This window comes from Rhincodon typus, chromosome 25, assembly GCF_021869965.1.
Source record: "Rhincodon typus isolate 14 chromosome 25, sRhiTyp1.1, whole genome shotgun sequence".
NCBI classification, from domain to species: Eukaryota; Metazoa; Chordata; class Chondrichthyes; order Orectolobiformes; family Rhincodontidae; genus Rhincodon; species Rhincodon typus.
The window spans coordinates 10,548,149-10,558,477 of NC_063356.1; the positions used below are offsets into that span (position 1 = coordinate 10,548,149).

The 10,329-nt window shown below is 40.3% G+C and overlaps 1 protein-coding gene across 1 annotated transcript; it reads right to left on the reverse strand.

Moving 5' to 3' along the window:
- Positions 1-527: 527 nt before the first annotated feature.
- On the reverse strand, positions 528-7,123 carry LOC125486036 (CMRF35-like molecule 8). The gene is made up of 4 exons (XM_048611811.1): positions 7,008-7,123; positions 4,356-4,676; positions 3,881-4,204; positions 528-700 (listed from the first exon to the last, which is right to left on the reverse strand). Exons 1-4 carry the CDS (start codon positions 7,042-7,044, stop codon positions 528-530), a joined length of 855 nt encoding a protein of 284 aa, XP_048467768.1. The 5' UTR covers positions 7,045-7,123.
- Between the last annotated feature and the right edge of the window lie 3,206 nt (positions 7,124-10,329).

A 10,329-nucleotide genomic window follows, 5' to 3' on the forward strand; every position in this document is an offset into this window, starting at 1 on the left:
CTTCTGCACAAATGTGGACTAAATCGCTGTGCGTTTCCAATATTCTCCATTCGTGACTGACACTTAATTGGCATTTTCTCTTCATCACCTTTGTAACTTCAAAGAATTATTTACTCAGTGTTTATATCACACTTACAGTTCCTGCTGCATATTTCCGACAGCTCAGGCGAATAAGTTGAGGCGAAAGGCTAATGCTGAAAGCTCCCTGTCACTGTGCAGATATATCACCTCAAATATTCCTTTTCACCAGCAGGAATGAAACTACCCTGAAATGTCACTCCAGAACACATAGCAGCAAGGTAGGTTTGGTAAGCACAGTACATCACACACCATGTAGTTTAATGGTGAAGTAATGAAGATGAGCAATGCAATCTGAAGGCCAACAAAATAGAAACAAAATTCTCCATTTGTACTTTTCAAAAACAATTGGACCTTCAAAGTGAAACTAACACAAGAGCCTGATATAAATCCTGCACCATTTTCATTTCCAAAATAACAAATGACTTTCACTCGTTTGGCCAACGTTGTTAAACAATATTGTTCATCTCACACAAGGAATCAAAACAAAGAATATCATACCTTTCAGAGGCTTCGTCTTCTGAGGTTTGCTTTTGACTGAGAGAAGAAATTGTATTTGTATTTTGGGAATGTGTAGTAGTCGGTGGTATTGTTGAAGAAATGTCACAAATACATCGTTGTCCTGTGGAAACAAGGGAATGATGTTCAGATTCACCTCATTTTCACTTGTAATTATCCAAGAGAACATCATGAACAAATGGAGGCTCATTACTTGGAGAAAAGCCTGTGTGATATTGTTACTTCCCCTTCTCTGGTCACAGTGACACCTATAAATGACTTAGTTCTACCGATAATTTTATAGAGTCATTGAGTCACACAGCATGGGAACAGGCCCTTCGGTTCAAAACAACCATGCTGACTAAGTTTCTCAAATGAAACTAGTTCCAATAGCCTGCATTTGGCCCATATCCCTCCAAACCTCTTCTATTCATCTACTAATTCAAATATCTTTAAATGTTGTAACTGTCCCTTCATTAACTATGTCCGCTTTCACACATGAACTAACCTCTGTGTGAATAATTGTCCCTCAGTTTCCTTTTAAAACTTTCTTCTCTCACCTTAAAAAATTCCCTCTTATTTGAAATCTCCCACCCTAGGGAAAAGACCTTTGCTATTCACCTCATCTATGCCCCTCATGATTTGAGAAGCCTTTATAAGTTCACACCTCAACCTCCTAAACTCCAGTGGAAAAAGTCCCTGCCTATCCAGCCTACACGTGAAACTCAAACCCTCCTGTTCTGGCAACATCTTGGTATATCTCTTCTGAACCAACTTCAATATAGTAATAAACTTCTTGTAGCAGGGTGACGAGAACAGTAAACAGTACTCCAAAAGTGGCTTCACCAACATCCTGTACAAACTCAACATGACAACGTTACCCAGGGCCCTGCCGTGAATTGCATAAGTCCTGCCCTTTTTTGTTTTACCAAAATGCAATACCACGCATTTAGTGAAATAACACAATGTGCCACTCCTCAGCCTATTGGCCCAATTGATCAAGATCCCTTTATAACCTTAGATAACCTTCTTAATTGTTGACTATGCCACCAATTTTGGTGTCAACTGCAAACTTACAAACCATGCCTCCTAAATTTTCATCCAAATTGTTTATATAAATTACACTGATCCATGCGGAACTCCACTGGTCACAGGCCTCCAGTCCAAAAAACAACTCTCCACAACTACCCTCTGTCTCCTGCTGTCAAGCCAATTTTGTATCCCATTGGCAAGATCACCCTCAATCCTATGTGATCTAATTTTACAAATTTGTCTACCATGAGGAGCCTTGTTACTAAAGTCTATGTAGACAAAGTCTACTGCTCTGCCCTCATCAATCTTTTTGGTTATATCCTCAAAAAACTCAAACAAGTTTGTAAAGCACGACTTCCCACACACAAAGCGATGTCGATTAACCCTAAACAGTCCTCCCCTCTCCAATTGCATATAAATCCTATCTCTCAGAATCCCCTCCAACAACTTATCCATCACTGATGTCAGGCTCACAGGCCTGTAGTTCCCAGGCTTCTCATCACAGCCTTGCTTAAATAAAGGCACAACATTAGCCAGCCTCCAGTCCTCAGACACCTCACACGTGACTGTGGATGATACAAATATCTTCACTCGGGGTCCCACAATTTCATCTATAACTTCCCACAATGTCCTGGGATACGCTTAATCAGATCCCAGCGATTTATTTACCTCTGTGTTTCTTAAGACCTTCAGCACTTCCTCTTCTGTAATGTGGACTGTTATCAAGACATCAATATTTATATTCCTGACATCCCCAGCATCTGTGTGTTTATCCACAGTAAAAACTGATGTGAAAATTTGGTTCAGTATCTCTCCCACGTTCTGTGGTTCCACACACAGACAATTTTTTTACTATCTTTCCCAAATCTGAGAGTTGATGCCTATATATCTGGGTTCTGTTAAAGGTTTTGGGCTGGTAACTACAACACAGATATCCCACTTTTTAAAACCACGAGTTTCACATGGAGCTTTCGCCTGCTGATATTGGCTCTGGTCAATTCCACCCTCTTGGGGTCAGTTTTCTGAGCTTTTAGGAATAATGTGAAATCCCATCCACAGACACATAACCTGCCAGTGATTTTCCATTGGCTGATCTGTGACGATCCATGAAACAGAAAAATGAGGTACCACATCTTCATGGAGTATTGAGACAACATGGCTTGGGAGTGTTGCGTTTTAATAACTACATTGTTAAATTTTTATCGTTTACTCTTTGTTGGCCAGCTTTTGCTGCCCATTCTGAATTACCCCTGATTGATTGGCTTTCTAGGCCTTTTGAAGAGGGCAGTTAAGAATCAAGCACATTGCTGGAGTCACATGTAGACCAGAGCTGGAAAGAGCTGCATGTTTCCTTCCCTAAAGGACATTAATGAACCAAACAGTGCTTTACAGGATCTTAGGAGACCCCAAAATACCTCACATTTGATGAAGTACTTGGTTGAATGAAGCAAACAGTTGTAATGCAGCAATATGTAGGAGTTAATTTGCATGCAGCCAACAGAATTGAAGTAATTCTCTCAAAAATCTGATTGTTTTTATCAACATTGATTGAGGAATGAATGCTTGCTTGGACACCAGGAGAGCCTCCATTCTGCAAACAGTTTACAAATGATGCCCTACCCAAAGGGCACACAGGTTCTCAGTTTATCACCTCATCGACACTGTCTCAGCTGCAAGAGCACAGCATTCCCTCTCTCTGCTGGGCAGTGGTATCCAGCTGCATTTTAACCCCAAAGGGGAACTTGAGCACACAATATGTTGGCATCAAATGTTAGAGTGCAGCCACATGAGCCGCTGCTGATAGTTACAAATATAGTTTATGTGTATCATTGCTACTTGATGCTAACCTGCTTCTTCTCTGACAGCTCAAACAGAAGATCATATCAGGAAATGCCTGCAGTCAGCATATATTTCATTTTTACAACTCATCTCCACTCTATACACAATATCTGCCCAAAATCTGGACATAATAGTCACTTACTGAATTTGATAATTCTATCTGGTAGACAAATTCAAATTGTCCGTCAATCAAACGTTTTTTAATTTTCGGGGATTATTGGAGTTATTGCAATGCTCATGCATGCTGTGGGTAATAATTTATGTATCTGCTCATTTTTGAAGTACAAAGCAAACCATTGGTTTTGTTCAGAACTGGCGATGAAACAAGTGGAGTGTGTTTTATCAATTACAGTCGCACAGAGTGAGATAAAACGCAACTAGTTTCAATAGACATTCAGTAAAAAATAAATCACATTGTTTGCTTCACACTTACCGATGCTGCTGATGTGTATTATATACCAGCAGTTCTTCTCTGTTTCATTGTTGACTGACACATGAACAATTTCACTGGATTTTGTTCCCTGAGTATTTGAGGCTGTGCAGTAATATTGATGATGTTGCTGCGTGAAGGATTGACAATGTAGATCCAGTTTATTGGTGTCAGAGATCTTTGAGTCTTGAGATGGGGTCTTCTCAGACCATGTGTAGTGAATGGGGAGGGATCCCCGGGCAGACTCACAGGAGATTGTCACTGAGTCCCCAGAACATGAGACATTTGGTCGTGACAAAAATTGAAGTCCAGGAACAGAGACAGCTTCTGTGGGAAAGAAACAATTGTTGAGAAATTGACTGCCATCGAAAAATCAAATACTCTCCAACACTTTTGTTATCTTGTTTCCTGGATAAAGTTTTGATCAGTCATATCAGCAGAATTAAAAAGTGAAATAATATCAGTGAGACATATGTACCTTCTGAGATGTGCAGCTTTACATTAAACATTGGGTCAGGGTCAATGCCAGGTTTGTCAATCCCACAGCTGTACCATCCTGCATCTCCCCATTGAAGCTTCTTCATTGAAACAAGAAATATTCCTTGTGTTTTGTTATCAGTGATTGATATTCTCCCATTTGCCCTGTTTGTTGTTGCTATAACATTACACTGACGAGTCCATCCTTGACACCAATATTTAGTGTGTGACTGGTACCACCGTGCTTCGTAGTGGCAATGTATTGTGATCGCTCTTCCCAAAATTCCCGTCACGTATTTCTCTGCCCATAAAGCACCTGAAACTGAGGACAAAATATTTCAGACATTTGGAAATTTTGAAAGAAGTGCTTAACATGGATGGATACATTGTAATCAGCTACATTCTATCTAGTTTATGATGAAGGTAATGTTAATATAAACCCTTATCAGAACCTCAGAGTGTTCCAGATTCACAGGGAATAATTTAAACAGTCGTACCCAATGGGTCAAGTTTTGGGGCAGCCTTGAAATTGGGCTTGTGCTAAACGATGTTGGCTCTAAGTCCACTGTGTGTGACATCATCAAAGTGTAACTCCTGGAGAGCAGCCTGAGTGACAGGCCTGGATTGGAATCGTCTGGGGATTAGTGTGAAGGAGGCTACAGGTGCTGAAGGGTCCTTATTCTGACTGGAGAGGGAGAGTTTCATCCAGGGAGGAGAGGGGAGTGTGTAGACTCATGGTGTGCTCAGGGGCTGAATTTCCAGGTTTTGAGGGGCAGATACAACAGGTGACACAGGAAGATTATGAGAGGCCTCAAGGAGTTAAAGGAGAGATTTGAAGTTCAGCAAGGGACGGTTCACAAATGGCACAATGCCTCAGTGGTTTGCACTGATGCCTCACAGCGCCAGGGACCCTGTTCCTTTCCAATCTCGGGCGAACGTGTGTGAAGATTGCACATTCTCCCTGTGTCTGCGTGGGTTTCCATTGGATGCTCCTGTTTCCGCCACAGTCCAAAGATGTGCAAGTTCGGTGGATTGGCCATGCTAATTTGCCCATAATGTTCAGGGATGAGTAGGTTAGGTGCATTAGCCATGGGAAATGCAGGGCTACAGGGATAGGGGAGCGGAATGGGACTAGGATGTTGCTCAGAGAGTTGTTGTGGAGTTGTTGGGCCGAATGGCAAGTTTCCACACTGTGGGGATTCTATGATCTATGGTCAATGTGCAGAACCTTGAGGGCAGTAAAGGCAGAATTATTTGTAATCAAACATTGTTGTCACTTTAAGGATAATAAAATAACAGAAGTAATTTATTGATTGTTCTGGAGAGATACTTCATGAGTAAATGTTTAAATTGCTGCCACATTGTGTCCTGGTGTGGAAGAGGGGCAGCCTGTTGATGATTGGGTAGACTTTACCTCAAAAGATATGATTGTGTGGGAAACAATTCTCAACTGAAATGATAGAAAGGATTTTAAAATAAAATGAAGTGGTTGAGAGGAAAGGAGGAAGGGAGAAAATGCATGAACAATTAAAGCTGATGGAAGTCACGAATTAGAGTTCTTATTGAAAAAGGAAGTCTTGAAGAGGATTGCTGAACACACAGAGGCACGATTCGGTTTTCTGTCTGCAAAGTATTCTGCATGAAATTGGTGAGCTTGAGCCTCAATCTGTTGCAGGAAGGTTTCCTGTAACATTTCACTGAGCTGCGGCCCTGGGAAGTTTAATATTTTGCATGTTCATCTTTGCTTCATTATAAACAAAGGGGAAGTGGCAATATTGAACAATAATTTTATTGCAGTGTTACAATTACAATTGTTGTAATATGTGGACATGAAAGAACTTTGTTCAAGTTAAAGACAGAAAGGAAAAAGCCTTCTTATGGGAAGAGAAATATAAACAAACCGTCTTCTTTTCTGACAGAACCTTGCAAAACAATATTGAATGAATTGTTCTATAACAGCAAAAGAAATGAAAGCAAACCCAAGATGTGTTGATTGATAGCTTACTACCACATCAGTTTTCAGTGGATACCGAACATTAAAAACTTTGGACTAGTTCAAATGATTATGCTGTTTGAATCACTTTAAAAAACATTATGCTGTCCTTTTTTATTTTATTCATAATTAATGATGCAGCTGTAAAGTATTTGGTAACAGTCTTGTGATATTATTATATTTTCAGAAGAAGGTATAACGTTTCCTGATGCTGTTCATGTATTTTTACATTTTTTCATTTGAACCTCAGTCAAAGCACATGGTGCTTCTATTTTCTGCAGTTTGTTCTTCCTGGAACAGGTCACTAGCCTCAGACCAGTTTGTGTAATTTAAGGGGTGTCACACTGCACTGGATAAAGCTGACTTGGAGTCCCATCCACTCTTGCTCTCTGCCATGAGCACGTTGGAAGAATTTGCAGGTTGATGATGAACCTGTTTGGCTTTGTGAGAATGCATACTCCTTTGGAAAATGTGCTGGAGAATGAATCGAACTCTCAGCATTTATCACAGCAATAAAGATGTTACCTGCTGTGTCAACAAGATGTTCCTTTGTGCTTTTACATGTCTCCAAATATGCAAACATCTCTATGCTGTGTAAACCAGACGGTAGACTTTAATAAACATTAATTATTGGAATAAACATCTCAGATGGTCACTTACCGGGAATGGAACAAATGAGGAGAATCACAGTCCACATCGTTTTATTCACAAGGATCAGATGTTGATGTCAGTCACACAACTCTTGTTTCTCACATTGAAATAAGTGTGTAATACAATGTCTACAAGAATGTAAATGAGGAAGAGGATATAGGAAGCCAGCTTCTGAACTACTGTATGTCAGATGACGTGATTTAACCTTGAAGAAATTTTTGTCCTGTCAGTTATGCTTAACAGAAGAACTAAACTAATTTTCATCGAATGAATAAAAAATTCTGAAATCAAGACAGTTCAAGAGTCAGGTGTAAGGATAACAGTGACTGAAGCTCAGTATTTAGACTGAATTCTCAGGTGAACAAAAACTGGGGCTCATTCTCCCATGTTAGAAATTGCAACAAACAGTTTTTGACAAATACAGATTTCTTTTGTAAAAATTAATCCTGCAGTTAAAAATAGAATTGATTTGAATATTTAGTCCTTTTCTGCAAATTGTGCCTCCTGTTGTGAGTGCTGAATAATTATTGTGTCAGGATCTGAACTCCTCGATGTGCAGGAGAAGGACACTCTCTGCTCTGTTTCCACAAGACCCAAGTAAACAAGTAATGAGGCTGATTTCAGGTGGAAAAAGGAACTCAACTGACAGAGAGACAATTCTGGGAGAAGTGAACTGTGACTGAGTAACTGGGAGTGAGCTTCAATTCCAAGGTGAGGGTCCCTCTGGTGAACTGCCTGACATGGGGCTTTGTATTTCCCAGGACGTGTTTGATGATGAGTGAGTCTGGTGAATCATGCTGGGTTTCACCTTTGAAAAGATCAAAGGGGCTGATACCCTTCATTGACCCTGCTAACCCCCACCCACAATGCTGAAGGCAGTGCTCCCACCTTAATGCTTAATATGGAAGGAGAGTCACCGGAGATGTTACCCAGAGATTGAACCAGTGAGGACCATCGCAATGATCTGTCTGGGAAACAGAAACAATACGTTGGGTAAACCCCTTGTAGAACATTTGGAAACATTTTGGGATTATTACCCCAATGTGGATGAAACCCCTCTGCCTTGAGGTCACCAGCGTCTGAGGGTCAGAAATAGAGAGCAGTGACCTCCCAGCCCCTTATGACATTGGCACTGTAGAATCAGTTGGAAAAATATGACAAGATTCAAAAATCAGACTCTGTGATGCAACAGTGAATGCAGCTCTTATTAACAAAGTGAAGAATATCTGATCAAATTGTCAGGGATCCTGTAAAGTGACTTGCTCAGTGTCAAAGCCACATCCTGTTGGATGGGCACTCAGCAGTTTGCAAATGACTGTTCTTCTGAGACAAACCATTCCACCACCTGAACTTGTGCAATTTTACATTGCTACAATGTTACATTCCACAAACAAATATTAATCAGATGTAATTATTTAACTTGGTGGTTACAGTTATCATTTCAGTTTATTGTTCTTTTCCCATTACATTAATCCAAAATCATTTTATGAGAAGATCTCTTTTCTCATACAGAAATGTCCAATGTGAGATAGAACATGAATATTCAAACAAGATGCAAATTTCCAGCAAATGACACAGGAACAGGGAATCTGCACTTTTCCACTTTGGTCGAGCTGAGAGCATCAGATTCAATGTGGAACTGGAAAGAAACATCGGAAACACTGAGACAGAATATAATGCCTTATTTTTCATGTTAGTTTTGATTCGAATTGTGGACATGGCAATTAAATGATGAAAACTTGTGATGAACTCCACCTTCCCCATCCCCCATTGCACATGTTCTGGGAAACTAATACAGATCAGTTCCGCTTGTACACGTCTAAGATACAGAGAGTTAATGTTTTCCTGCAGTTGTGCTGGTGATCAGGTGACAGAGAAAATAGGTGAAGACATAAGACATTGGAGCAAAACTGCGCCATTCAGCCAATCATGTCTGCTCTGCCATTCAACTGGATCACGGCTGATCTCATAATCCTCAACCCCACTTTCCTACCTTTTCCCATAACTCTTGATTCACTGACTGATTAAAAACCTGTCTATCTCAGCCTTGAGTGTAATTAATGGCATAGCCTCATCAATCCTTTTTGGCAACTAATTCTACAGATTCACAACGATCTCAGAGATGTAAAAAAAAATTCTCCTCATCTCGAACTTAAATGTATGTATCATCTGAGATAATGCCCTCTGGTCCAAGTCTCACCCACAAGGGGAAACATGTGTTCTGCACTTTTCCCATCATGCCTTGCAAGTTTCAATAACTAACCTCTCACTCTTCTCGATTCCAATGGGTACAGGACCAGTCCTACTCAAAATCTTCTCACAAACCCCTTCCCATGTCCCTCGATACCTTTATTAGCTAGAAATGTATTGACCTCTGTTTTGAGTATATTCAAAGCTGTAGCCTCCAGAGCTCTCTGGGGCAGAGAATTCCAACAAATCATCACCCTCTAAGCGAAGAAATTCCTTCTCATCTCAGTCTCAAACGGTCAACCCATTCTTCTCAAACTGTGCCTTCTGCTTCAGAAACATCTCCATCCAGGGGCATCTCATTGATGGAGAACTTAGAGAACTCAGAATTATTCTTGTAAAGGCCATGATACCCACCTAATGTTTTCTCATGTACGTTGTGACCGAAACAGAACAAATTACCAGGAGAGTGAAGAGCACCCAGCGTATCACATTCCAGACACCGTAACTGGCAAACTGGACAAAATACAAAATCATTTGTAGGAAACAAGTCTGCTTCATGTTTCAAACATTTATCCGCTGTTTACACTACAATCTTAGTTTATTGTAGCAAAGTAAAGCTGCACAGCTCAGAGAGTTAAGTGGGGAAACTGAACTACAGTTTAATTTCTGAATGACATGAACAATAGATAAAGGTGAATTGAAACAAGGTTCAGTCGCCTGTACTGTATTGCACATCACAACGTTATGCTTGATCATTATATCTTAAATAGTTGGAGATTTCTGGTACAATATTACAACGGTGAGGGTCTAGTCAGTGAGTAAGAAACTCAGAACAGCATCATCCCACAGTGCTCCTTGCTCTTTCTAACAGGCAAGTCTTAACCAGCTGGAACCAGATGGCCTTTCACTCTCTCAGTTTGGGAACAAGGTGTAACTCTGCGGATCTTAGGAAGAGAAGATGACAGAGAATGTAATGTCTCTGTCAGTGATACTGCAGAATGCTCTGAGTTTTCAAAAACTGCCATTTCTTTGCGTTGAAAACTACAACACCATGAGCAGAGATCAATAATAAAGCATTTAACTTTAATGCTGAAAACTGCACTCGAATCTGCGAGGTGGCAAACAGAAAATTGTTACTTTC